At 39.7% G+C, this 26839-nt stretch overlaps 8 protein-coding genes across 9 annotated transcripts; 3 read left to right on the forward strand and 5 right to left on the reverse strand.

Annotated features, from left to right (window-relative positions):
• Positions 1–1069: 1069 nt before the first annotated feature.
• On the reverse strand, positions 1070–2471 carry LOC145899462 (uncharacterized). Its single transcript, XM_082988249.1, has 2 exons — positions 2025–2471; positions 1070–1885 (listed from the first exon to the last, which is right to left on the reverse strand). The coding sequence occupies exons 1-2, from the start codon at positions 2424–2426 to the stop codon at positions 1529–1531; spliced, it is 759 nt and encodes a 252-aa protein (XP_082844375.1). The 5' UTR covers positions 2427–2471; the 3' UTR covers positions 1070–1528.
• A 1959-nt stretch (positions 2472–4430) lies between these two features.
• On the reverse strand, positions 4431–5847 carry LOC145899461 (uncharacterized). The gene is made up of 2 exons (XM_082988248.1): positions 5399–5847; positions 4431–5259 (listed from the first exon to the last, which is right to left on the reverse strand). Exons 1-2 carry the CDS (start codon positions 5798–5800, stop codon positions 4903–4905), a joined length of 759 nt encoding a protein of 252 aa, XP_082844374.1. The 5' UTR covers positions 5801–5847; the 3' UTR covers positions 4431–4902.
• Positions 5848–8156: 2309 nt separating this feature from the next.
• LOC145899456 (uncharacterized) lies at positions 8157–9612 on the forward strand. The gene is made up of 2 exons (XM_082988244.1): positions 8157–8568; positions 8933–9612. Exons 1-2 carry the CDS (start codon positions 8173–8175, stop codon positions 9335–9337), a joined length of 801 nt encoding a protein of 266 aa, XP_082844370.1. The 5' UTR covers positions 8157–8172; the 3' UTR covers positions 9338–9612.
• A 1228-nt stretch (positions 9613–10840) lies between these two features.
• Positions 10841–11909, forward strand: LOC145897273 (uncharacterized). Its single transcript, XM_082985480.1, has 3 exons — positions 10841–10898; positions 11019–11359; positions 11466–11909. The coding sequence occupies exons 1-3, from the start codon at positions 10877–10879 to the stop codon at positions 11907–11909; spliced, it is 807 nt and encodes a 268-aa protein (XP_082841606.1). The 5' UTR covers positions 10841–10876.
• A 1791-nt stretch (positions 11910–13700) lies between these two features.
• LOC145899458 (uncharacterized) lies at positions 13701–15263 on the reverse strand. 2 transcript variants are annotated; one of them, XR_014402488.1, is made up of 3 exons: positions 14559–15075; positions 13927–14349; positions 13701–13868 (listed from the first exon to the last, which is right to left on the reverse strand). XR_014402488.1 is itself a non-coding variant. In XM_082988246.1 (3 exons), the coding sequence occupies exons 2-3, from the start codon at positions 14970–14972 to the stop codon at positions 13981–13983; spliced, it is 783 nt and encodes a 260-aa protein (XP_082844372.1). In that variant the 5' UTR covers positions 14973–14981; positions 15243–15263; the 3' UTR covers positions 13701–13980. The 2 variants fall into 2 exon arrangements, 1 of the variants encoding a protein (XP_082844372.1); XM_082988246.1 differs by adding an exon at positions 15243–15263 and having other exon boundaries at positions 13701–14349; positions 14559–14981.
• A 2138-nt stretch (positions 15264–17401) lies between these two features.
• Positions 17402–18774, forward strand: LOC145899457 (uncharacterized). The gene is made up of 2 exons (XM_082988245.1): positions 17402–17932; positions 18188–18774. The coding sequence occupies exons 1-2, from the start codon at positions 17546–17548 to the stop codon at positions 18581–18583; spliced, it is 783 nt and encodes a 260-aa protein (XP_082844371.1). The 5' UTR covers positions 17402–17545; the 3' UTR covers positions 18584–18774.
• A 661-nt stretch (positions 18775–19435) lies between these two features.
• Positions 19436–21022, reverse strand: LOC145899460 (uncharacterized). The gene is made up of 2 exons (XM_082988247.1): positions 20357–21022; positions 19436–20238 (listed from the first exon to the last, which is right to left on the reverse strand). The coding sequence occupies exons 1-2, from the start codon at positions 20753–20755 to the stop codon at positions 19861–19863; spliced, it is 777 nt and encodes a 258-aa protein (XP_082844373.1). The 5' UTR covers positions 20756–21022; the 3' UTR covers positions 19436–19860.
• Positions 21023–21771: 749 nt separating this feature from the next.
• Positions 21772–25615, reverse strand: LOC145899455 (uncharacterized). The gene is made up of 3 exons (XM_082988243.1): positions 24769–25615; positions 23554–24532; positions 21772–23287 (listed from the first exon to the last, which is right to left on the reverse strand). The coding sequence occupies exons 1-2, from the start codon at positions 25192–25194 to the stop codon at positions 24149–24151; spliced, it is 810 nt and encodes a 269-aa protein (XP_082844369.1). The 5' UTR covers positions 25195–25615; the 3' UTR covers positions 21772–23287; positions 23554–24148.
• Positions 25616–26839: the final 1224 nt, after the last annotated feature.

Below are 26839 nucleotides of genomic sequence, written 5' to 3' on the forward strand. Positions count from 1 at the left end.
GTTTGACAGAGCAGACAATCCGCAAAAATATTTATTTGTGCCTCGGGTGGAGTTGTGTTATCTTGCATCGTTATAGGTTAGTTTATGCACCGTTGCAACATTTACACTTGTCCCAACAGGAATAACTAAATTGTTTCGGAAAGATGGCAGCGGATCCGCACATCGCGCGTAAATGACATGTGGATGATAATCGAAAGTTCACAATCACAAATTCACCAACTTGGCCCTTTTGAACTCCTCGTGTTCTACGATTACTCAACGACAATACGCGTTCTCTTGGATCCAAAGCAGCTGGTGTTTTCTAATTCAAACTTGTGTGTCTTTAAAATACGTAGGGACAAAAACTTGTAATATACCTTTCATAATTCTGCATGTAAATGTGTCCCTGCCTTTTACTTGGCAAGCCTTACAACATGGCACTGTTACTATCAGTATATGACATACTACTGCTTCATTGTAAGCAGTAGTGTTGGCCAAGTGTGTATGTGGGCGTCGCCCACCTCTTCGCAAGTAAACATAAATACCATTTGTTTATACAGTTTGTTTGCGAAGTTCAACGAATCCCTTGCGCCGAAAAACTCGCCGTTACTGGGGAATTCCTAGTCAGTTTCATTTCCTCCGCTTAGTAATATACTTCAATTCAGCAGGTAGAATTGGCCGACTTCAGGTCATTTCTCCAGTGCCTCGCTGCAAGAAACAAGCGCGCGCCACCGAAGCTCTTGGGAGCGTCGCGCCGAACGCGAGGTATGGGGCTCGTGTCGATGATGCTGTTTGAGGCCGATTCATAAAGAGACGCAAGTCGCGTTTGGTTCCGCACAATGTTACTTTTTAAGCCGAGCGTCGCGCCGAACGCGAGGTATGGGGCTCGTGTCAATGATCCTGTTTGAGGCCGATTCATAAAGAGACGCAAGTCGCGTTTGGTTCCGCACAATGTTACTTTTTAAGCCCTGTTTAACAGAATAGCATTTAAATACATTTTATTCTTCATGTAAATCGATTCATCATCCTTCACAATGGCGTGCATAACAGCACGTCACCATTGTACATATAGTTATTCGCCACTGTGTGGTAAAAAGAAAACTAATTACGTTACAACACATTACATTCGGTTATTCACTCCACGGTATTTAATTTTTTTCGAAACTTAATTAAATGCTACTACTTGTTTTTTGATAATGCATCAAAATCATGTGTGCACAAATATGAGTGCTTTGATGGCGATTGAAAAAGTTAAGGTCTTCTCACTGCTTTATGGTCAATTTGATAAATAATGTATTTACAATATAGGATATACACCCTGACATGGTGTTACCATAGCCATCTTTGGGGTTCATCCAATATTGTTGACATATGTTTCTTACCATAGCATTGCATATAGCATGTTGACAAAAAATATTTTTTTAGTCGTCGCCGTTACAACAGAAGAAACGGTAAAACGCACAAGGTATCATGAATTCACACAGGAACTATTTGTACTACAAATGAACCATTATGTCTGGTGCTTTGCTTCAAATGTCAAACCAAACTTTTAAGAATGAACTTGGCATTCAGTGTCGATGGCTACTGGTAACAGTTTACGTACTTCCTTCTTCCATGATTTGCATTGCACATATTCATCGATCAGGTGAGAATATTCGGTGTTGACGCTTGTAGAAGGAAAAGACCTCACAAGCTCTCTTGCACTGACAGACAACCCACAAGCAACTTCGGCCACACCCTTGCTTGCAGGTTTATATTCGACCTCGCGACGAGATTTGCCAGTGCAACATCCACACATTCCATCCTTGTACGGGCCGATGACCAAAAGGTGGCCGACTCTTTTGCCAACTGTCACAGATCCACTTTTGGAGTATTGGTCATTTTCGAACTCGACGTTAAGAGTGACCTGCAAGAAAATATAAGTAAAATATCATGCACTGAACTTTCTAAATCAGACAGAAAGTAGTTTGAAACATGAATGTATTTGTGGGTTTAAAAGACCGAAATAAACTAAATACTGTATCAAAAGCGTTCTGGTGTATTACTTCTGCCATATCATCCGTTGCCAGCGAAGCTCCTCCAATGCAAATAATAGCCGAGCTTTCTTTAATCTTGTCAAACACTTGAGGTTGAGACTTTTGTAGCTCCTTGTAAGCATCACAAACCATTTTTGCACCATGGCTGTGGCAAAACCAAACTGTACTAATAAGTTCACAAGCATCAATGTCACCAGCGGTTTTTTTAATGAACTGATTAAGCTCTTGGTCTACACTTTGCATTAGGACACTCTTGTTCGGCAAAACCTGGAGGTTCCGTTCGAAATCAAGACCAAATATACTTTCAACGAGTTGGTGCAAAATGGCTTTAAAGGGGGAGGTCGTTTTACCGCCGATTCCAGGTACATAATAAATTGTTGCTTTCGGGCACAAGATGTCTGTTTTCGTCATGGCTCTGCTAGAATAGTACAGATCTATAAACCTATCGACCAGCCTTTGAACCTATAAACATAAAATAACTGTGTTCTTCATGTTTGCTGAATCTGAAGAGTTACAAGTAAGTTTAAGTTGAACGACATGTATCATCGTGGCTGCGTATACAAACAAACTTAACGTCCTTTGTCGAATGGAAAAAAGATTCGCGTGTAAGTTTGTTAAACCACGATAAAAAACAGATGTTATCAAGATTGCAATATGTGCACGTACTCATCTTCTTTTAGCAGCGATGGACTTTTGTTGGGCAAGACTTGCAACACTGGGTCAAACTCGAGTCCAAAAATGCTTTCGACCATTTGTTGAAATAACGTCTCGTAGTCTTTAAGCCACCGAAACCAGCCACGTAACAAAAAGTGGCTTTTGGGCAAAGCATGGATGGTTTTAACATGCTTGAGATACAAACCCTTTTGTAATCCTTCTAGAAACAACATTTGTGTACACCGACACCGACCTTTCTATGTTAGCACAAAAACTTTCTGTAGCACGTTTTTGATGCAAAAAAGTTTGGCCCTGTTTGTTACTTCGTAAACGTCACAGCACTGCACTGTTACTATACAGCAACATACTGACTTCCACGCATGAAACAAAAATACCATTTGTTTAAACAGTTTGTTTGCTAAGTGAAACCGTCCACACCTGAGTAACGACACTCGTGTTTTTTTATGATACAGCCAGCATATGAAACAAGGAACAAGAATGCAGAGTTTGTGCGTTTCATATATTCATTAGGTTTCAGCAAGTCACTGCATATACTAACAGGGTCTAAAAAAATATACCCGAACAAAGTTACAAATCGCTGTGGATACCTTGCAGGCACTGTAGTACCACTTGTTGCAGCGCGCATATTCTTCGATATAGTGAGGAAAATGCACAGTACTTGATGAAGCACTATATAGACTGGTTTGACAGAGCAGACAATCCGCAAAAATATTTATTTGTGCCTCGGGTGGAGTTGTGTTATCTTGCATCGTTATAGGTTAGTTTATGCACCGTTGCAACATTTACATTTGTCCCAACAGGAATAACTAAATTGTTTCGGAAAGATGGCAGCGGATCCGCACATCGCGCGTAAATGACATGTGGATGATAATCGAAAGTTCACAATCACAAATTCACCAACTTGGCCCTTTTGAACTCCTCGTGTTCTACGATTACTCAACGACAATACGCGTTCTCTTGGATCCAAAGCAGCTGGTGTTTTCTAATTCAAACTTGTGTGTCTTTAAAATACGTAGGGACAAAAACTTGTAATATACCTTTCATAATTCTGCATGTAAATGTGTCCCTGCCTTTTACTTGGCAAGCCTTACAACATGGCACTGTTACTATCAGTATATAACATACTACTGCTTCATTGTAAGCAGTAGTGTTGGCCAAGTGTGTATGTGGGCGTCGCCCACCTCTTCGCAAGTAAACATAAATACCATTTGTTTATACAGTTTGTTTGCGAAGTTCAGCGAATCCCTTGCGCCGAAAAACTCGCCGTTACTGGGGAATTCCTAGTCAGTTTCATTTCCTCCGCTTAGTAATATACTTCAATTCAGCAGGTAGAATTGGCCGACTTCAGGTCATTTCTCCAGTGCCTCGCTGCAAGAAACAAGCGCGCGCCACCGAAGCTCCTGGGAGCGTCGCGCCGAACGCGAGGTATGGGGCTCGTGTCGATGATGCTGTTTGAGGCCGATTCATAAAGAGACGCAAGTCGCGTTTGGTTCCGCACAATGTTACTTTTTAAGCCGAGCGTCGCGCCGAACGCGAGGTATGGGGCTCGTGTCGATGATGCTGTTTGAGGCCGATTCATAAAGAGACGCAAGTCGCGTTTGGTTCCGCACAATGTTACTTTTTAAGCCCTGTTTAACAGAATAGCATTTAAATACATTTTATTCTTCATGTAAATCGATTCATCATCCTTCACAATGGCGTGCATAACAGCACGTCACCATTGTACATATAGTTATTCGCCACTGTGTGCGGTAAAAAGAAAACTAATTACGTTACAACACATTCGGTTTTTCACTCCACGGTATTTAATTTTTTTCGAAACTTAATTAAATGCTACTACTTGTTTTTTGATAAGGACATACAGAGTATTTATTTTTTGTGTGTGCACAAATATGAGTGCTTTGATGGCGATTGAAAAAGTTAAAGTCTTCTCACTGCTTTATGGTCAATTTAATAAATAATGTGTCCACAATACACCCTGACATGGTGTTACCATAGCCATCTTCATTGTACATCCAATATTGTTGACATATGTTTCTTACCATAGCATTGCATATAGCATGTTGACAAAAAATATTTTTTTAGTCGTCGCCGTTACAACAGAAGAAACGGTAAAACGCACAAAGTATCACGAATTTACACAGAAAGTATTTCCACTACAACTAAACCATTTTGTCGGGAGCCGCGCTTCAAATGTCAAACCATCAAACTTTTAGGAATGAACTTGGCATTCAGTGTCGATGGCTACTGGTAACAGTTTACGTACTTCCTTCTTCCATGATTTGCATTGCACATATTCGTCGATCAGGTGAGAATATTCAGTGTGGACGCTTGTAGAAGGAAAAGACCTCACAAGCTCTCTTGCACTGACAGACAACCCACAAGCAACTTCGGCCACACCCTTGCTTGCAGGTTTATATTCGACCTCGCGACGAGATTTGCCAGTGCAACATCCACACATTCCATCCTTGTACGGGCCGATGACCAAAAGGTGGCCGACTCTTTTGCCAACTGTCACAGATCCACTTTTGGAGTATTGGTCATTTTCGAACTCGACGTTAAGAGTGACCTGCAAGAAAATATAAGTAAAATATCATGCACTGAACTTTCTAAATCAGACAGAAAGTAGTTTGAAACATGAATGTATTTGTGGGTTTAAAATATCGAAATAAACTAAATACTGTATCAAAAGCGTTCTGGTGTATTACTTCTGCCATATCATCCGTTGCCAGCGAAGCTCCCCCAATGCAAATAATAGCCGAGCTTTCTTTAATCTTGTCAAATACTTGAGGTTGAGATTTTTGTAGCTCCTTGTAAGCATCGCAAACCATTTTTGCTCCATGGCTGTGGCAAAACCAAACTGTACTAATAAGTTCACAAGCATCAATGTCACCAGCGGTTTTTTTAATGAACTGATTGAGCTCTTGGTCCACACTTTTCATTAGGACACTCTTGTTCGGCAAAACCTGGAGGTTGGGTTCAAAATCAAGACCAAATATACTTTCAACGAGTTGATGCAAAATGGCTTTAAAAGGGGTGGTCGTTTTACCGCCGATTCCAGGTACATAATAAATTGTTGCTTTCGGGCACAAGATGTCTGTTTTCGTCATGGTTCTGCTAGAATAGTACAGATCTATAAACCTATCGACCAGCCTTTAAACCTATAAACATAAAATAACTGTGTTCTTCATGTTTGCTGAATCTGAAGAGTTTCAAGTGAGTTTAGGTTTTAAACGACATGTATCATCGTGGCCGCGTATATACAAACAAACTTAACGCCCTTTGTCGAACAGTAAAAAAAGACTCGCGTATAAAAAATTTTTAAACCACGATAAACAACAGATGTTATCAAGATTGCAATATGTGCACGTACTGGTAGATTTTGTTTTATGTAAGTAACACTTATTCTATGAATGTCGTTTGTTTTGAATAAACAACCAGTACAGTTTAAAACGTATGCCTTCTGTTGTGATTATTAAAGTGTGACATTTTTCGTACCATGTATCGTATGATTTCGCACCCTGTAAACATTCCAACGTTAATTGCACAGGAATGTGATTAGCCGCGTTCCCTATACAACCACGGTTGCATTACCCAAGGGGCAGTCATAATTTGTACGTGCTATTGCTTGATGCGTCTATCGAATACAAGAATACAACACCTTCTAACCAAATTAGCCTTTACAAAACGTATGCTGACACTTACAGTTACCGTCGTTTCTCAACTCTGCACCAAAATTCTGGTATAATGAAGATACGTTGTATAACCCTTCTGTGATGTTGCATGATAAATATTAGCAATTGAACCCTATACCAACAAATGAAATGAGGAACTAGAATGCAGAGTTTGTGCGTTCTGAAAACCCATTGTGTTTGAAAGTTTATGGGAAGCGGAGTGTTTGCCATTCTCGCCTATAAAATAAACGGGCATAAGATAACTATAATCTACGAATCTCCTTCTACCCTTACCGCTCTAGTTTGCAACCTTGACATTTTTTATTTAAAGCTTGGTGAGTAGACAAGTGTGTCTTGCTGTCAAATTATTTTTAATGAAAAATCACTTTGCTAGACGAAAACCTACACTAGCACCTTTCTTTTTATTGCAATACTGCTTGTCAGACACAGCAAAATACACCAATCCTGGCATAAAAAAATCTACCTCCAAATATGGCAAGCAGGAACCATGTGTTAACATATCACTGTGTTTTGTGTGTGGCCACACGTATTTTACGGGCGAGTTGTCTCGAGAAGGTAGTATACGGCATGGAAACCATGCTCTGACGTTCAAGGTTCACTGGAGCGTATCATGCTCAGACGACCAAGCGCAAAGAATGAGCTTAAACTATTATTCCGCAAAGATGAAACGGTTTTCGGACAAATCACGAACTAATTTGTTGGCCACTAATTTACCAAATGCAGAAGTTGCAACAAGACCTTTAAGAATATCCTCACAAAAACAGTCCACCAAGGCTATTTTTGCCCTTATCTTTATCTAACACATACATATGACAACATAAATCGTATGTGTATATATACACCGCAGCAGCCATGGGTATTGGAGAAGGTTTAGGACACAACGTGGAAGTATTAAGGGGTTGCTTATTTACCTACATATTACTTTACACCAGAAGGGCAAAAAATCGTAAATATACAACATGTTAAAAGCTGACGTTGCTACAAAACGACGGAGGTTCGCGAAAAAGGTCAAAGTGTCATCAAAACAAAATGTTGCTTAAACAAGTAACATTGGAATTTTGGCCAGTCTGGTGAACAGCAAAGTGTTAATTCAAACGAATAATCACCCTTCTGGCCATCCATAAACAACATCAAAATAAATCTCCAGGACAACTATTACGAGGAACCTTCAACCTGGAAATAACCGCAGGCCGCCGAGGTTTCTAAATTTACGTCCCCGAAGGGGAAACTTTAGTTTCGCCCTTGCGAGTTTTGCCTTGGAAATACCTCACCGCAAAAGATTCCCGCATATTTCCTGCAAATCACTTTCCTTCTTTTACGCCAGTTATCGTTGCAGTGAAGAAGGGTTGATGTGTTGGCGTATTTGAAGATGAACAAGTTTAAATTAAAAAATACTAGCTGCATTAGACACAGAGAAACCGTATTGCTGTTACGTAATCGTCGGCCAGACGTAGTGAGGAGAATATTTAGCGAGTAGCGTTCGTTGTCAAGCGTATTGACGGTGTAATTGTTGTTTTGCTCACATTTAGTTCATAGTGGTTATATGAAATCCATGAACGTGCCCAGTATTAAAACCGCTTGAGCAGGACATTAGTGAAATAAAATTGTTCAAAGAAAAGGGCATTGAATCCAAAGCATTAGTTTAAGTTTTTAGCTTGGGTATTATTTGACAAAGAAATCTGACCAAACACGTACCTCAAAAAATATCCTAATTTTGCACCGTTTAAAAGTTTTAATCTAAAGTTTTTTCGTTTTGTACACTGGTCAAAATCTTAGTACTTAGAAATATGGAAATGGTCATGTTGTGTCCAAAGGCCAGTGTGTATTACGTACCTGGGTTAGGGGGCTGCAACCCTGATGACTTCAAAGCTCCGTTTCGACAATTGATGGAAAGCATATTCGGTCTCACCTTCCAACCAAAGCACCAAGAAATTCTTAAGAACGAGTGTAAATTTGCACTGAGTCCAGACGAAAAGTTGATCCGGAAAATACAGGATATTGTCAATAATCACACTTTCTGTAACCAAGTGAGCTTGGTGTGGTTTGCTCACAGTCACGGTGCGAAGATGGTTTGCGACGCTTACAAGAAACTTAAACGCACTTCAACGTTCGCCAAGATGAGGACAGACTCAGCTATTATCTGTATCGGGGGAGCTTCGTTGGCAACCGAGGACTTAGCCCAGGTGATAGTATTGATTTTTATTGCATCATCATATCTGCTTATCCATAATATGCAATATTTCCAGTTTCACAGAAACTTTAATTTCAGGCTAAAATCTGTCAGCCTTCGTGAATGTGGTATAATTATATAAAAGGTGGAAATCGTCAGGGCGAATTGCAACAGAATAGAGAATGATTTCCAGAATCGGGTGCAAAAACTGGGAGTATTCTAAACATTCCCACACAATCAATTAAAGTTATTTCCAGTGTTATCTTTGTAAAAGCAATACGAATGAAGAATTTTATTGGCCTGGGAAACATGTACTTCCAAAGGTTAAATGTGTTCCAACGTTCATTCTTAAGCAACTAATTTGTGTTTTTGCATAGGTTACCATCAACGTGGAATTTAAGAACGATAAAATAGCGAAGGGCGGTGCAAACCTGATCGGTGCGCGGAGGGGTCAAATTCTGAAAGTTGGCCCGTTCAAAAATAGATCGTGCCTTTGTTGTGTCGAGGATTCGAAGCACGAACCCGAACTCAAAGCAACGAGGAAAAGTTTTGATGGGATTTCCCTTGGTTTATCCATGGCATTGCGGGGTGCTTCGACCACAGCAAGCTCTAGTTCCGCTGGCGACCTCGACGAAGAGAAAGCGCATTACATTGGTGAATATCTACAATGCAAGAAGTGGAGACAACGCGTGCAACAGATGCTACCGATAGGTCAACCCTGTCAAACCCATTCAGGGAGTTCAACTCCAATTGAAGAGACCTTCGAGTTCATCTTTGCGTGAATCACACATTTTTGTGCATTGAATCGTTTCGAATTAAGGTCTTACCTTCAATTTTGTACGTGCCGAATTTTATTTGTGGAAAGCAACATGAACTTCTTTTTTTTAAGTTGTACTATAACGCAATTTTGTTTACTGTTACTTGTTATAAAATGTTGCTACAACAGTTAAAAGTACAAAAAATAAACATACTTTTTTATTTCGGCGCAATGGTTCATGAAAACCAAACATGGTTTTTAAAATCATCCCAACCGCAACTTCATTGTAGACAATAGTGTCCTGATGAGTTATGTCATGGTGCAAAATTCGAAGATAATCTTTACAAAATAATGATTTTCAGCTCATTGTATGTTGGTGTTGTGCAAAACGATGCGATATCCTAGCAACTACAAGTACTGACAGGACAACTAGCTGCACTGATATGAACAGTAGAGAAGGTAAGGGCGGCAACCTCTGTGTGTTGCTGCAAAAAGTTAAACAACTGCAACTTTATCTAAGGAAAAAAAATTAATGGATTTTAGTGGTTATACGAAAAGTGTTCGCAAAAACACGTGCGATTATGGTCGATTAAACAAAAGTCAAAACCAATACATCATATTCTTACAAGTTATCGCTTTCTTGTATCGAACAAATTGTAATGGAATCTTCCTACAACAATTAAGGCAAACCCAGCAACGTCGTGAAGATGATCAAAATTCGCCCCGTTAGGGTTCGAACCCGCGACTTTTAGCATTCAGTCTTTTTTCAGAACCATTGAATTGCATTATGTAGCCGAACAGCCGAACAGCCGAACAGACTGTTTGTTCTAGTGCTCAGTGCGTAAACTTAAAATATAGCTGCTCTGTTGTGCGTGCAAATAACGGATAGGTTCCTCATTTTAGCTGAGGAGGGAACTACAGTCTCGCTGTTCAGCGTGGCTTGTAGTAGGTTGGACTTCGTTTGCAGACAGGCTTGGCATTTTTAGAAAGGACAGGTTTATTGTGCAATGTTATTATCGTGTTTGGTATACATAAAGTGTGGACCAGAAATTTATGCGGTGTTAAGTTCGATCATATGTTTCTGAGCTCATTTAAATATCGGACAAACACGTCATGACGCAACCAGATTTCAGGTATTTACAGAACGTAAGTTGTAGCTCAAGGAAAAAATGAACTTGTTGTTAAATGTTGACTTCCTACGCCAATTAAAAAGAAGCGCAGATCTAGGCATTGTGAATAGCCAACTGTTCAATGCAAATATTGCGGGTTTGTTGGGCGTAGATGGAAAGGAGAAACGGTTACAAGAAGTTCTTCCGAACGAATGCAAGTTCGCAATGAATCCTAACCGAAAGTTGTTCATGACGATAAGGAATATTGTTTACAAGAAAGCTTTCTGCGATGGGGTTTGTTTGGTGTGGTTTGCTCACAGTCATCGTGCGTAGATGGTTTTCGACGCTTACAAGGAACTGAAACGCACTGCGGTGTTTAATAAAATATGGAAAGGTTCAGTAATTATCTGCCTGTGTCGAGTAGTTTATGCATACACTAGGCTCTTGTGGGTAATATGCCTACCAACATCAGCAATAGTATGTACTTTTACTTTAATTTTGTGATTTGTTTAGGCATAAGGTGTTTCGAATACTAAACAATGTGCCCTAAAGCTGAATTATGCCCCAAATTTGGCACGTACTTTGTGCCTGGTTTAGGAGGAAGCAACCCAAATGACTTCGAGAAACCATTTAAAACGATTGTATCTACTGTCTTTGGTCTTGAGTTTCAGGAAAACATCGAAGAAGTTTTACCTAACAGATGCAAATATGGTATAAATGACGATGTGGAACTAAAGCAAAAGATAAAATACATTGTCGAGGGCCACGAATTTGGCAACGAAATTAGTCTGATTTGGTTTACTCACAGTCATGGTGCAAAGATCATCTGCGTTGTTTACAGCGAGCTTCGCAAAAGTTCCAGATTTCCTGCTATCAGGAATGGCTCAGCTATAATCTGTCTTGGTGGTGCCTTCCGTGCAACTAAAGATTTGGCCAAGGTAAGGACCATAAAGTATGGCCATTTCTAATACAACAGAAAATATCAGTTAAAGAAAATAAAAAAAATTAATAAAATACAAAACATTATTATTTCCCTTATGACAGGTTGTTTTCAACGTCAATCACAAGAACGACGACATTGCAAAAATCGGTTCAACAATTTACGGAGGTAGAGAGGGGGAAATTTTGAGCATAGGACCCTATGAAAACGGATCATGCAGCTGTTGCGATGAGTCAAATGAGTCACCTTCGTCTTCGTTTCCGTCTTCGCCTTCGTCATCGCCTTCGCCTTCGTCTTCGTCTTCGGCTTCGTCTTCGTCTTCGTCTTCGTCTTCTTTTGGCTGCGATGCTCATTATATGGACGCATATCTCGCATGTCGAAAGTGGAGATCGAAGTTAAAAAATATGTTTCACCTGAAAAACACAGAAAAAGGGGAAAAGGGTCAAAGTTCAAACGTATTAAAACAAGCAGTCCTAATGCTGTGCCCTTTATTTCTGTTTTACGTTCTCTTCTTGTTTTTTAGATTGGTTTTTCCGTCTTTTGGATGAAATGCTGATGTTTCGGTGTAAATATTAACTCCATCTTTCAGAAATATAACAAAAAAGAGTATATGAATACTGACTCAACCGTTTACTAAGCAGTGAATTTTATACAGCCATTAGCTGGGCTTCAAACCAACGTTGGCCAAACTACAAGTTTTCTCCCCATTTAAACACAGCTGAGTTCACTGTCGTGAAGATTACACTCATAGCCATGCAAATCTATGGCAAACATTTTTTGAACAATAAAGCTGTGTAAAGCGCTCCACGTGCCTTGAATGTTTTTATGTTAGTGGGTGTGTTTTCGTATTTGGTTCTTTAATACTGATTCAACTTGGCTCATTTTAAAAACTTCTTGTGTTTTGGTTGTCCCTTTCTACTCCAACAAGCATCAGACTGAAAATCAACTCTGCGTCGACGTTGTGTATTCATAAAACCACCTGTAGGGCAATGATTAACGTTGCCTGAGATAAATGTGTTTGCATGACGCACCGTCAAAGATGGTTTTCAAGGCTTATCAGCTTTGTTGCAGTCATGATTTGAAGGCTATCTGACAACTGAAGTTGCGGAAGTCGAGGTGCAAATACAACAGTTGAATCTGTACAACGCAAACCTCAACATGGCAGATAAAAAACGTCTTTCATGCCTGTTAAATGCATAAAACAGACTTTATCACTGCAGCCTGGTAATCAAAATCAACAGTGCAGAACGTGGCTAATCACAGTGTTGTCGGAATTGGTTTTGGACAAAACATGATATGAGGTATGGAATGTATACCATATTGCATTCTTGAATATACCCCGGATGACAACGCCGAGTATAATTGATTTGCAGACCAATTGCTCATTGTTACACAATACACCACTACTGGTTTCAACAGATTTTTGTTGGTTTGGTTAGTGTTGCTTCAAATTTAACGCAGAAAATTTCAGCAATATACCCTAATAATTTCGGTAAGCAAGTTATGTTCCAACTCCAGTTCGTTCTAGTTCCAACGAGGAAAAGGCCCACTATATCGATGACTACCTCGAGTGGCTCGAATGGAGACATCGTTTGCAAAAAATGTTGCCACTACGTGACAAAGCGTGCATATTTCATTCGATCAAAAAGTTTTGATAATATAAAGTATCATTAATCTCTCAATTTGTTTAAGCGACAAATATCTTGGTTAAATAAATGATCTGCGTTGAAGTGTCATAGTATTTAGTTTTTGTTTATACTGACTGTTGGTATTATAAGAGTATCCTAGTGCTTTACCTCATGTGTCACGTTTCTCGTTTTTCTTGCTTCTTATGCAGTAATATTGTGAAATTTATTCGTTCTGTGTTGTCGATGAGCTATAAGATACGAACTTATGTGTAACCATACGAAGAACAATATTAACTTGGTACTGTTAACCTCCTTGACCTTGACCACGAAGTGCTTGACCAATGTCACTCAACCGTATTAAACGTTTTAATCAAAGTGCACAACTGAAAGGTTAACGTGTCTGGTGGTCCTGAATTAGGTGTTACTTCAAACTTATCACAAACCGCAAGCATCATAACAGAGTACACTTCGAGGGCAATTTGGCATTCCACTGCGCAAACATTACATTAGGTTATACAGGCCCTGGTTACAGATGTTTTATTGATTTTAGCAAGGAAACTGGAGGGGCATCACCGATAACTTCAATCCAGTAAACATAGCTGACTTCATGAAGTAGGCAAAATATTTCAACGAAGTGAGCTTTTAAGCAAGTCCTAGGTTGAAAATAACTCTGAACATTTTCTAGAAAGTAAGTAAACATTTTATTGGTCATGTCCGACAAAAATAAGGACTGGCGAAAACTCGGCAAGTGTGTGATACCAACGACAACACGAGTGCAAACACAAATATTACACAGTAATATTTCATGCAATGGCATGATCGCTCCACTGCGCAGGTCCTCAGTCTTGTCAATAAACAGTGGCTGCCAAGTCTGAAAACCTAATGATCACAAATATTACAATCACACATTGATGCATTAGGAGAGATAGGCACTCACAGGCCCAGATACAAAGTTCGGTGTTGTTAAGGTTTGTTGGTGTAAGCGTTCACTTTAGGAATGGGTTTGACAGGGTTGACCTATTGGTAGCATCTGTTGTACGCGTTGTCTCCACTTCTTGCATTGTAGATATTCATCAATGTAATGCGCTTTCTCTTCGTCGAGGTCGCCAGCGGAACTAGCACTAGACGCGCCGGCTGAGGTTGAAGCACCCACCATTGCAGCGGATATACCGAGGCCAAATCCACGAAGGCTTTTATTCGTTGATCTGACTTCAGGCTTGTGACTCGAGCCGTCGACACAACAAAGACATGATTTATCTTCAAACGGGCCGACTTTCATTATTTCTCCCGTGCGCTCACCAATCAGGTTTGAACCGCCCTTTGCTATTGTATCGTTCTTGAATTCAACGTTGAGTACAACCTACGGACAACAGAAATCAGTTGCAGAAAGAGAAAGGGAAGCACACTGAAGTTTCATTTGCAAACATTAACACGTATTTAAACTCCACGATCGTTTAATTGTTTCGTTGCTATGGGCAAACATGAAACATTTAGACACGGGGAATAATTGACAATACTCAACCTTTAGACAGGACCCACGTAAGGTTTAGTTTTTTATACTACTGTTACCTGGGCCAAGTCTTTAGTTGCCAGAGAAGCTCCTCCAATGCAGATAATAGCTGAACCTTTCCATATTTTGTTGAACGAAGGAGTGCGTTTAAGTTTCTTGTAAGCGTCGCAAACCATCTTCGCACCGTGACTGTGAGCAAACCACACCAAGCTCACCTGGTTACAGAAAGTGTGATCATTGACAATATTTTCAATATTTGCCAATAATTTCATATCTGCGTTTATTGCAAAGTTGCATTCATTCCTAAGAATTTCTTGGTGCTTTGGTTGGAAGAAAATGCCGAATATGGTTTCCATCAATTGTCGAAACGGAGCTTTGAAATCATCAGGTTTGCTGCCCCCTAACCCAGGTATGTAGTATAAACACTGGCCTTTGAACACATCTTGGCGCTTTGGTCGGTCATTTCCATACATACAAAGGTCCTTTAGGAGCAAACATAAATAAACATGTTTTGTTTCTTCGTCCCCCAAACAATGCAATGTATAATGAATTACATCAACAAGTTATTTATTTTTTTTTTTTACTGGAAACCATAACAAAGATCAAATTGCATTACAATCCTTGCAAATCACACATTCATGAACCAAATTTAAGGTAATAGGCTTTGCCGCCAAATTTTTCGCCCAAATTAAAGAAATGACCGTTGTTCAGTCGACCTCTAAACTCAACCTGGTTCAACAAACCTGCTATTGGTGCAACTCTGCGTCGCCGTTGCGAAGCCTTTTCGCCAAAGCAACCTGATACTTCATTGTCTCCTTTTGTATCGTCCATTATCTACTTTTTGTATCGTCCATTATGTACTTTTGTTCAACGATATTCCTGGTAGCGTGCACTCTGTGCCGAAACAGACAAGGGATTCTATTACCGTTCGTAAAGCGTAACCAAAACACTCCGAACAAAAGAACGGGTCAAATTTATTTTAAAGCAGCCAATGGAGATCGCCAAGAAACGACACGTGACGTTGCGTTGTAGCACAGGGTTTGTGTTATGCATACAAGGCGCTACGGTTTCCTCTTAAACAGGTGAATGCAAAAATACAGAGATCAAATACACACTGGTCCTTACCCAACTATTACAGGACCAGAGAGTCACAAATCAGGCTTTTCCGAATATCTATTTTATCGCTATAAATAAGTTAAAAAATCCGGTCGAATCTGGTTGCGTTTTGACTCGACTTCAATGCTGCTGTGGTTATTGTCGTTTTGGATGGGTTTGATTTCGGTACATTGCTCATTGTGACTTTCCATACCCCAGGGTTGCCCCGGACATTTTTCATGTAGCGTATATGCAAATAATTGACAATAAGGTTCCTCATTTCGGTTTCCCCTTTGCGCTTGCGGTTTGAAAGAGGAACTACAGTTTCGCTGGTGCTGCGTGATTTGAAGTAGGCTGCACTTCGCCTGCAGACACGCCTGGCTTTTACAAAGGACAGGTTTATAGTGCAGTGTTATTATCGCGTTTGCTGTACAGTGTTAGTATGGATAGTTCTTAATTCGTAGAAATGGTCCTGTGCCCGTTTGTAATCGAAGCGAAAGGGGGTTCGCATCTAATCGGTAAGCAAAGAGGCGATATTTTCAAAGTCGGTCCGTTTAAAGATGGATCATGCCTTTGTTGCAACGAGGACTCGCCGCACAAACCCGTACTCAAACCAACCAGGAAAAGCTTTCGTGGGGTTTTCGTTGGTATATCCGCAGCAACGCGAGGTGCGTCAACGTCAGCTGGTGGGTCCAGTTCTAGTTCTGCTGGCGGCCACGGCGAAGAGAAGGCGCATTACATTGGTGAATATCTGCAATGCAAGAAGTGGAGACAACAAGTGCAAGAGATGCTACCCATGTGCCAACATTGTCCTACCTGTTTGGCGACTTTGTAAAACTTTTCAATTCAAGTATTATTGTTACGGTTTGGTTGCTGATGTTTATGTACAAAAAAGTTACTAAACCCTCACAACTGTTTACAACTGCTGTTTGTAACAAACAAAAAATACTAAACTTGTTTTATTTTAGCAATTATAAGAAAGGTGTTTACAAACCGACCCGGTTAAAAACGTTCAATGTGATTGATTTTTTCTACATTTTAAAACCACATCATGAAAAACCTTGCGAGGTCGTCATGTTGCAGGCTAGAAGTTTCAAATTCACGCCCGGTCGGATTGAACCTGCGCCCGTCAGTAAACCGCCTGTGTTTTCAACGGGGTACAGTTGCGTTCTCACCGAACTTAGCACTAAAGAGTTGAGTTTAAGCACAGCCAGCGTCAGGCGTCAGACGTCACAGTCTTACAAGAATAGTAACCACCAACGCAGGTAACATACAAAATGAGTATGATGCCTGTTCATCATTTTCCACATCGTTTGTTAACGCTACCAAAGCCGTTTAACAGCAGTATATGCAGCTTACAGGTTAAGAAACGTTTGGGCGATGCTGCTGTGGTGGAAATGGGGTTAAGTGTGCGAAACTTGTAAATAGCTGCTCTGCCGTGCGCGTGCAAATAAATGACTAAAAGGTTCCTCATTTCGGTTCCCCTTTGGGCTTGCGGTTTAAAAGAGGAAGTACAGTTTCGCTGGTGCTGCGTGGTTTGTACTGGGTTGGACTTCGTCTGCAGACACGCCTAGCTTTAACAAGGACAGATTTATTGTGCAATGTTATTATCGTGTTTGTAGTACAGTATTAGTATGGACAGTTCTTAATTCGTTGAAATGGTTCTGTGCCCGTTCGTAATCGAACAACTACATGTGATGACTTGCAGCCTTTCGAGGACTTTACAGAACTTGAGTTGTTATTCGAGAAATATTGCCTGTTGTTAACGTTGTCTTGCCGCCCCAATTACAAAGAAGTGCAGATCGTGGCATGGTGAATTATTAGTGAAGCCATTGCGGGGTTGTTGAAGGTAGTTTGAAAGAAAAACGATTGCGATGTGGGTTGCATTGTCACCGTATATAAATAATATCACGATTTTACGCAGACAAAGGTTGTTTTTATTGTAATAAACATGGACATGTGTCCAAACGCCAGCGTGTATTACGTACCAGGTCTGGGGGGAAGCGACCCTGCTATCTTCAAAACTGATTTTCGGCAATTAATCGATACAGTTTTCGGTCTTACTTTCAAACCAAAGACCCAAGAAGTTCTTCCGAACGAATGCAAGTTCGCAATGAATCCTGACCGAAAGTTGTTCATGACGATAAGGAATATTGTTTACAAGAAAGCCTTCTGCGATGGGGTTTGTTTAGTGTGGTTTGCTCACAGTCACGGTGCGAAGATGGTTTGCGACGCTTACAAGGAACTGAAACGCACTCCGGTGTTCAACAAAATATGGAAAGGTTCAGCAATTATCTGCATCGGCGGAGCTTCGCTTGCTACTGGTGAACTAGCCCAGGTAAAAGATACAGAATTATCAAATCATTTTACTTCTAGGCTATTAATGCATGTTTTAAAGACACGTTATTTCCATTTGCTAATAACCTTCGCATGACCAAACCAAACTAAAACAGAGGTTTTGCAAGTGGTGAATGATTGCATAACATAAGCAAACTAAAATAAAATTTTTCCCAAATACTCAACTGATGTATTTTTGCTAATTTTCCTTCATAATTTGGCAAACATTGAAAAAAAACGCGTCTCTCGCGTGCAGGTCGTCCTCAACGTGGAATTCCAGAATGATGACGTGGCGAAGGGAAGTTCCAACCTGATCGGAGAACGAAATGGCGAAGTTCTAGAAGTCGGTCCGATTATCGACGGTTCGTGTCGTTGTTGTGAGGGAAACTCCCTCGGACCCCAACTCAAGCAAACAAACAAAAGCCTTGAGGGTATTTCCCTCGGTATAACCACAGCAGTAAGGGGAATCTCGGGAGTCTCGACTCGCGTTTCCAATTCCACCACTTCTGGAGATGAAGAGGAAGGGAAGGCGCATTATATCACGGAGTACATGAAATGCAGGAAATGGAGACAACGAGTCCGACAGTTGCTACCGATGGGAAAACCTTGCTGCACACATTCGACGGGGCCTTTAAGTGCCTATTTCTCCTAATGTGGATATGTGTGGTAGATGGGAAAAGCCGATGGGAAAAACTGTTTGACAAACCACATGGGAAGGCAGTTTTGTTTAGTCTTATATAATTTTTGACAAGCATTTTGACCGGCAATTTGAAACAGCGTTTAAGAAATCTTGCTCCTGACAGTTATTTCAGGGCATGACCAATAAAATGTTCAGTTATTTTGTATGTTTCGCATGCAACCAAAAACGAGATATCTAAGCAGATTAATACGTCCAATTGCCTTGCCGAAATCAATAAAAAATCTGCAGCATAAGGGATTTTGCGAAATTGAGTCCAAAAATGTCCCTATATACAGTCTTGGAACTAAGGATGCTTTGATAACGCTTGTGGTGTGTTAAGTGCAAGAAAATCCAGATTGCAACCATTTTTTTCGATAATACAACGTAAGAGGCAACAAACATCACCAGCACCGGACATTTCAATGAAAAAAACAACAGAAAACAAGAAACATGAAAATGAATATTGATCGAGCAGTTAGCGTTGGCAGCTGCTGGGATAGCAAACAACTGCTACAACTTTATCCTTACAAATATCGAACTAAAATGAATTTTTACCAACGCAATTTAACACTGCTAAAAGTAGATTTCATCTGGCTTTGCATAATAATTTAGGTTATGTAGCACGGTAAACTATTGCGTTCGCATTTATTTAATTGGGATATTTGGTACGGCAATGTTTGTTACATTGGTATATATAATGTCAAAAAGAAAACTTTTTTTATGTAGCCTACAATGAAAAAATTTACATTTTAGGAATTAGGTTTATCTACTATTCATGCCAAAATTTTGTTGTTTTGTTTCTTTATTTCTAAAAAAACGACACAGTAGTACAAAAAAATTTACAAGCAAAAAAAACAGGATATAAACGTAAAACAGAGATACTGGTAACAAAAAAACTTTAAGTGTGCTTAGCAAAACACAGTTGTAAGACTGGAATAAATGAAAGTGCACACAGAAGATGTGAAACAAACAAACAGCAATCAAACTATGTACATCACAAAACAATTACAATGTGAAACGAATAGGCCTTAAAACTGCAATAGTACGCGCAATAAGTGGCGGTTGCCTTTGTTTGGATGAAGTGGCAATTTGGCTCTTGAGAAATAATTCAAAGTTATATTTACAAACCACGTTTCAGTACAGGCGGATGTCCCCAAAACCAATTTCTTGTGTAAAACAACGCTGCCAAAAGTTCTAAATTTAACAATAATGACGAGTAAGAGAAGTTAACTTTTAGGACAAATTCATGATTAATTCATGCAAAGTCGGCGTAAACGTTGCCTAAACCTTTGACAGCACGTGACAGTTGCTAAATCTTCTCCTATGATAAACATATTTCCTAACATTATTCGCCAATTTCGACATGCCAGATACCCATCCAAGTAATGGGCGTTCTTGTCAATCGATACGGAACTGGAAGCAGAAAAAAACAGAGAAGAAAAAAAGGAGGGCGCCCATGAAGAAGTATTTGGGTTACCTGCAATGACTTCAGGGTTTGACTTGTCGCAACAGAGGCATGTTCCGTTTTCATACGGTCCAATGCTTAACATTGTCCCCTCTGTACTTCCGTAATATTTTGAGCCGATTTCCGCTATTTTGTCGTTCTTGTAAGTAACGTTGAAAACAACCTGTTAAAATGATTGAAGTTTTTCAGAAAAAATATTGCTTTTTTATTTAAATTTTCGTATTTTCTCAAATAGGTTTTTGTTATATCAGAATTGGCCATGCTTTGTGTTTGGTGCTTACATTCGCCAAATCGCCAGTTGCACGGAAAGCACCACCAAGACAGATTATAGCTGAGCCATTCCTGATTGCCGGAAACTTGTCACTTTTACGAATATCGTTGTAAACATCACAGATCATCTTTGCACCATGGCTGTGTGCAAACCAAATTAAGCTAATTTTGTCGCCAAATTCATGTCCCTTGACAATTCCTTTTAGCATTTGTTTAAGTTCTACATCGTCGTTAAGACCTAGTTGACAGTTGTTGGGTAGAATTTCTTTGATGTTTCCTTCATATTCGGTGCCGAAGACAGTGGACACAATCGTTTTAAATGATTTCATGTAGTCCCGTGGATCTCTTCCTCCTAAACCAGGCACAAAGAATGTGCTAAATCCGGGACTCACTTTAGCTTTACTTGTCATTGTTTTGTATTCGATACACCTTGCGCTTCAACAATAAAAACAAACAAGGTAATATGAAGTGATACTAAACGCAGTTTCGTACACGAGATTCATTTGTATAACCGGTGGTCACAAAGATTACCTGACTGAAAAGTAGAATTCATTGTTACTATTCAAAACATTTATTGTTACACTCTTTAATTGTGGTAGGAAGTTTAGAAGTCCAAGTATCTTACTGTCACACATGTAGTTTCAAGTTATTTTGCATACTAATGTAAATTATTTTAAAATTTTGACTATCAGTTGTAATTCAGATTACTTAACTTGAGCATTACTAAATTCAAAAAACCCATCAGCTGGTCATAATCAAACAGAAGCAGCCAACATATAACACATTAGTTTCCAACGTATAATATTTTCAATCTCACTCAAATATAACATTTTTCCAGTTCTTTTGCTAACCACTGAGTGCGGAGTAATTTAACTATTTTTCGGAATACCGGCTTAGAAAATAATCTCTTTTCGTCAGGGAATGTGCAAGCTTTGGAAGATGGGCTGCTTCTTATACCCACACTATTTAAAACTCGAGTCTTACCCATTGTTCTGTTTGGTACGTGTTTTGGCTTGTAGGCTATCAAATCACAAAATATGTGTCCAGTGAATGAACTGATTTGCTGTTGCCTACTCCGTTACCTTTGTGTTATCATGTGAAAGTTTTTCGTCGCTGCAATTCAAACAAACACCTTTGAAATACGAAACGTTTTAGCGTTTGTTGTTCTGGTTGATTTCGTCAGCAAACTGAACTTTAAACAAGGTCGCCATTCAATTGTTTTACTGAGTTTCGTTTTAATGAGCAAATAGCTATGATGTCGGAATGTATCAATTAACAAGATTTTTTCGGTTAACTTTGTGAAAATTCTTGACATGCAAAAAGACTTGGTAAAAAAAATCTTACTCGGTTGTATAGAGTCAGCTAAGATGGCAAGACAGCGTCTTTCACAAAATCGACGAAAAAATATGCAAAAAACGGTATGTGTGTCCTTAAACGTCCTTGTTCTTCATTTAAAACGTCTGATACGGTAGAATAAAAAAATTGGTGCAGCAGTTGGTGTTTGACATTTGGAAGGTTGAGGGGATTAAGCTTACATTGATTATAAACATATTAGTAGGCATAATCTCCACAAGTACTTTCATAACTTATCGAAAACACAGGTTCAACATATCGTCATGTCACAATAACTAGTACAGAAAATCCACATCGCAAATAAGTTTTACAAGACTACAACGTAAGAGGCAGGAACATCACCAGAATCGAACATTTCAACCAAAGAAAAGAAAACAAGACGCATAAAAATGTATTTTGATTGAGACGTTTTTGTTGGCACTGTAACATCCGCCCATTGCAAACCATATACATAGCGATATAATGCGTTGTTGACAACAGTGCACAAGTATTGTATGAAATATTATCCTGTTTACATTCAAAATCCGTATAAAACTAACCAATTTAATGTGACCAAAATAACTTTTTGAATTCTAGCGACATCATGTGACTTTATTGACCAATCAGCTTTCAGCAGGGAGAGCATAAAAAGCTCAGTATACACTTATAATCCCATTCTACTTTGCCACTGCTATTTACTCTGAGCTACTTAAATCTGGTAGAATCAACGTTTGCAAAGTTATAACTGCAACAAATACTTCAACCGAAGATTTCGTGATGTACAGTTTTGGTAAACCGAATGACTTCATCGAGTATAACAGTTCTCCAGAGAATTCGCAAAGCTCTGCTTAGCTTATCAGGCGAGGCAGAAGGATTCTAAACAGACCTAGAGAATCACCACGCGCTCGCGCCATTCAGGCACTGTTAAATATCTCTGAAACACTTAAAGTTTTTAACAGCGCTTGAATTTGTGGAAAAGTATGGGAGCATAGAATGAGTTCGCACGAAATAAATAAAATATTGCAAAATTACACAAGCCAAAACAAACAAATTTCACACTTTTGTTGGGCATTTAAATACTGTAGTATTGGCAACCAGTACATAAACATACCAAAATACTAAAAACATTCAAACACCGGCTTATTTGTCCAAAACGTTTTGTCGAAGGCAAAAATTCACGGTAGTGTGAATAATAATGTATTATATTATCAAAAATTTTAAATCGAGTGAACTCTGCACGTTTTGTGATGCAGTGGAAGCATTTCTTGCAAACTTTGTCTCCATCTTCGGCACTCGAGGTATTCACCGATATAGTGGGCCTTTTCCTCGTTGGAACTTGAACTGGATTTGGAACTGAATGAGGATTTGGAATTGGAGCTCGAGCCACTGTTGGATGAACCCTGTACACTTATAGACAATCCGTGGGAGATTCCCAACGCAGATTTCTTCGTTTGCTTCATAACTGGTTCGTGCGATGTGCCACTGTCGCAACATAGACACGAACCTTTCTTAAATGGGCCGATCTGAAGAACTTTCCCATTTCTGTCACCGATCAAGTTGGAGCCACCGTGGGCAATTTTGTCGTTCTTGTATTCCACGTTAAGCACAAGCTATGATTAAAACAAGTAGGTTTTAGAAGAACTGTGCTTCTGGCGTAAGGCTGCGTAAATTCTATTTCTAACCGACGTTTCGTCTGCCATCCAGCGAGACTTCTTACAGGTTAGCAACAGTAACACTACAACACAGGCATTATTTTAACATTGAAAAGGGTGATTTTAGAGTTTGAAAACTAAAGTTTAAAGGTTTGATTTGCTTGGGCCATGTAAAAGATATTGTGACAAAATCAGCTTATTTGTTTTACATTTAACACAGCTACCTTTGCTAAGTTTTCTGTTGCCAGCGAAGCTCCACCGATGCAAATAATTGCTGTGCATTTCTTAATTTTGTCGAACAGCGGTGTGCCCTGGAGTTCTTTGTACGCGTCGCAAACCATCTTCGCACCGTGGCTGTGGGCAAACCACACCAGACTAACGTGGTCGCAAAAGGCCTGCTTGTAGACAATTCCTTTTATCCGATCCATCAACTTCCGATCCGGTTTTATTGCCAATTTGCACTCATTAGGGAGAATGTCCTTGTGCTGAGGTTGAAACTGAAGACCAAATATACTCTCTGTCAATTGCCTGAACGGGACCTTGAAGTCGTCAGGATTATTTCCACCCAAGCCAGCCACGTAATACACACTTGCGTGACGGCACATAACAGCTTTTTCAGGCATGTCGATTATGTCTACTATACCGTACTTATCTCTGTGAAACGAAACAGAAATTAGAAGTGGGAATATATACAAACAACACCATTAACAAATTTTCAAACCGTAAACAATCGTAAATGCATTCAAAAACAACCATTTTGTCACACATTTCAACCAATTACTTTTGGAAACATTAAATTTAGTAACGCAAACAAGAGTATTAAAATTCTTCCGCGCAAGGACAATCGTTTTTCGAGTTCACAGCCAAGTCGTTCATCAATCCAATCCTCCATCGCCGACAGGTGAGATATTCACCAATGAAGTGACCTCTGACCTTTGTCGAATGTGAAACCATTCCGAAAAATCTGAGAAGGTCCCAAATGTATGACCAAAAACTCCAACTGAAAAATCCGGTTGAAACCGCTTGTGCCTGGTTGGCGTGGTCTCTTGGCTCAACTTCAATGCTGTTGTGACTGCCGCAACACTTGCAATCGCCGTTTTCGATGGGTCCGATTTCGATACATTGCTCGTTGTGGCTTCCCATGCCCAGGGTTGCTCCGGCTTTCGAGTGATAATCGTTCTTGCAATCCACGTTCAACACGAACTGTGTAAAATAGGTAGCGATTTAAAATTATGTGGCACTAATAGGTCTTGTAACCGCCAATTAACATTTCACACCAAACGTTATTGACTAAAACCCCATCGGTTAAAATATATATGGACTGGCATTTTATGCTCAAAACACATAAGTTTAGGTATGTGTATTTCATCATAGGTCCTATATTTTAGCAAAAAGTTTCAATTCCAACTAGTGCTTGTGATTCACAACACTATAGTTACCTGTGCAAGGTCTTGGTTAGCAAACGCCACTCCACCCAAAGTGATGATTGCCATTCTTCTTTTGATGTGTTCGAGCGTCTCAGGGGAAACTTCCATTTCAATCTCCTTCACATTCTCAATCAGCATTTTAGCGCCGTGACTGTGGGCGAAGAAGACCAAACCGATTTTGTCACATTTCCGATCTGCGAGTGAGAACACGAGTTCCTTTATGGATGCGCTCAGTTCCTGGTCAGCGGCTGTTCCTCCAAAAGCCCCAACGATGTTGCTGCTGTTGGTGAGAATCTTTAACTGTCGCGTCTTGTAGTTGATGCCGAAAATGGTCTCGCGCAAATCTCGGGCATCTTGCTTTGCGTCCCTCTCGCGAAAGCCGCCAAGTCCAAGCACAACTACCGTTTGAAAGTTTTTGCATAACTTGCTTACAGACATTATTGTGATCTGCTATTCACAATTTCTCAGAGCTAGATTCAAAAGTAACACTAACCAATCCAAAACAAGTGTTTTCTTCAGCAATGGTGTATTGTTTATAACCAAACCAATTAACCATTAGGCTGTTAACCAATTCACACAGCGATGCCCTTCCAAGTAACACGATACCCTGTATACCCCACTCGAGTTTTTGTGACACACCAATACCAACGACACTGTTATTAGCCACGTTCCGCACTGTTGATTTGTTATCGTCTAGCTGTAGTAAGAGGTTCCGCTTTTTACATTCCATCAAGCGTGGGCAGCTGCTGGGTTGGCGCACCACTGCTACATCTATGCGCATTACAAATACCGAACTAGACTTAACTTTGAAACATTGTATGTAGGTTTACCCGCGCCATTAAACATTGCTAAAAGCTTATTTCCATTAGTTTTTACAGGTTGATGTTGACGTCGTACAGCACAATTTAGCCTACTGTTATATTTGTATCTCTTCTCAATCTACTATAACCTTTGTCGTAAGATGAAATCTTAACTGTAATAAAATCCCGCTGACAATTGTTAAGTACGGTACACCAGTCAACCGAAGTGTCAGGCAACTTTAAACACTGTAGCCTACCTCCTCGCTGCAGCCCAGATATGCGTTGAAAAAGAGGAACCGAAATCACCAAGTAGAGAAACGCAGTTTAGGCTTCTGACCACAAACAGGAACCATGTATTGGCAACTAGTTCTTCAAATTGATCGTGGTCTATACTTTATGCACCTTCACGAGGTCGAATATTCTTTAAACTTGATATAGAATGTCAGCAAACTTTGTTGAAGCAGCACGGAATAATTTGCATTGGCGATAATTACCTTTTCGTTTTTTTGGTCGGCGATGATATCCTATTTTGCGGATTTGATTATTTCCCCCTCAAAATCTTGTGTTATCACTACCAAGTCCAATGTTACTTGTATGTAAATTGTAGCGTTGGAGTCGTTCCGCCTGATTTACCGTGTGCGCTCAGGTGTGTCAATATTTATTAAAGGTAACGAAAGTGGAATATCTGGAGGCTCGGAATTATAATCCATTTAAACGAATTAGTTTTTTTTTACCGATTGTTAACGCACTTAGAATTCACTATAACCCAAATATGACCGATCAAAATTTTCCTATGGCTATTACATTTTGTGACAAAAAAAATTAACCGAATTTTTTTTGTATTATCACGCCACTTGCTTTTAGTAAAACGTCGACTTTGTGTGTGGTCAGAAACTGTTTTAACGTATTTGTTTGAAATGACTGATTAGTCAGTAGTGTTGCGACTTTATATACACCTTGCATTGTTATTGGCCGCAGTTTGGTCTGGTCAGACGGTTTAGCCTATATGACGTATTGCCTTGACGTCAGTGATGCGATTGCAGCGTAACTAAGGGATATACAGTGCCTTTTAAAAAGCTCATCGATTATTGCAAAATCGTTCAACACGCGCATAATCGAAGGAATATATATATATTTCGCCCTTAGGGCATTATCAGTATTCTTATTTGAATATAATCTGGGGATAACAGACACTCAGATAACAGATAGCTCACAAGCGCATAAGATTTTGTGAAAAATTGGTAAATGAAGCGAAGTTTTTTTTCCATCGATGTTAAAACCTA

This window comes from Ascidia mentula, chromosome 4 (assembly GCF_947561715.1).
Source record: "Ascidia mentula chromosome 4, kaAscMent1.1, whole genome shotgun sequence".
In the NCBI taxonomy this organism is placed as follows: domain Eukaryota; kingdom Metazoa; phylum Chordata; class Ascidiacea; order Phlebobranchia; family Ascidiidae; genus Ascidia; species Ascidia mentula.

Bases quoted from the DNA above. Each gene is read 5' to 3' on its own strand.
- LOC145899462 (XM_082988249.1), bottom strand. From the start codon at position 2,426: ATGACGAAAACAGACATCTTGTGCCCGAAAGCAACAATTTATTATGTA. The intron at 1,886-2,024 runs GTAATACACCAG...ATTTTCTTGCAG, and splicing joins CAACGGATGATATGGCAGAA to GTCACTCTTAACGTCGAGTT.
- LOC145899461 (XM_082988248.1), bottom strand. From the start codon at position 5,800: ATGACGAAAACAGACATCTTGTGCCCGAAAGCAACAATTTATTATGTA. The intron at 5,260-5,398 runs GTAATACACCAG...ATTTTCTTGCAG, and splicing joins CAACGGATGATATGGCAGAA to GTCACTCTTAACGTCGAGTT.
- LOC145899456 (XM_082988244.1), top strand. From the start codon at position 8,173: ATGGAAATGGTCATGTTGTGTCCAAAGGCCAGTGTGTATTACGTACCT. The intron at 8,569-8,932 runs GTGATAGTATTG...GTTTTTGCATAG, and splicing joins CAACCGAGGACTTAGCCCAG to GTTACCATCAACGTGGAATT.
- LOC145897273 (XM_082985480.1), top strand. From the start codon at position 10,877: ATGCCTACCAACATCAGCAATA. The intron at 10,899-11,018 runs GTATGTACTTTT...TGCCTGGTTTAG, and splicing joins GCCTACCAACATCAGCAATA to GAGGAAGCAACCCAAATGAC. The intron at 11,360-11,465 runs GTAAGGACCATA...CCCTTATGACAG, and splicing joins CAACTAAAGATTTGGCCAAG to GTTGTTTTCAACGTCAATCA.
- LOC145899458 (XM_082988246.1), bottom strand. From the start codon at position 14,972: ATGTATGGAAATGACCGACCAAAGCGCCAAGATGTGTTCAAAGGCCAG. The intron at 14,350-14,558 runs GTAACAGTAGTA...TGTTGTCCGTAG, and splicing joins CAACTAAAGACTTGGCCCAG to GTTGTACTCAACGTTGAATT.
- LOC145899457 (XM_082988245.1), top strand. From the start codon at position 17,546: ATGGACATGTGTCCAAACGCCAGCGTGTATTACGTACCAGGTCTGGGG. The intron at 17,933-18,187 runs GTAAAAGATACA...TCTCGCGTGCAG, and splicing joins CTACTGGTGAACTAGCCCAG to GTCGTCCTCAACGTGGAATT.
- LOC145899460 (XM_082988247.1), bottom strand. From the start codon at position 20,755: ATGACAAGTAAAGCTAAAGTGAGTCCCGGATTTAGCACATTCTTTGTG. The intron at 20,239-20,356 runs GTAAGCACCAAA...TCATTTTAACAG, and splicing joins CAACTGGCGATTTGGCGAAT to GTTGTTTTCAACGTTACTTA.
- LOC145899455 (XM_082988243.1), bottom strand. From the start codon at position 25,194: ATGTCTGTAAGCAAGTTATGCAAAAACTTTCAAACGGTAGTTGTGCTT. The intron at 24,533-24,768 runs GTAACTATAGTG...TATTTTACACAG, and splicing joins CTAACCAAGACCTTGCACAG to TTCGTGTTGAACGTGGATTG.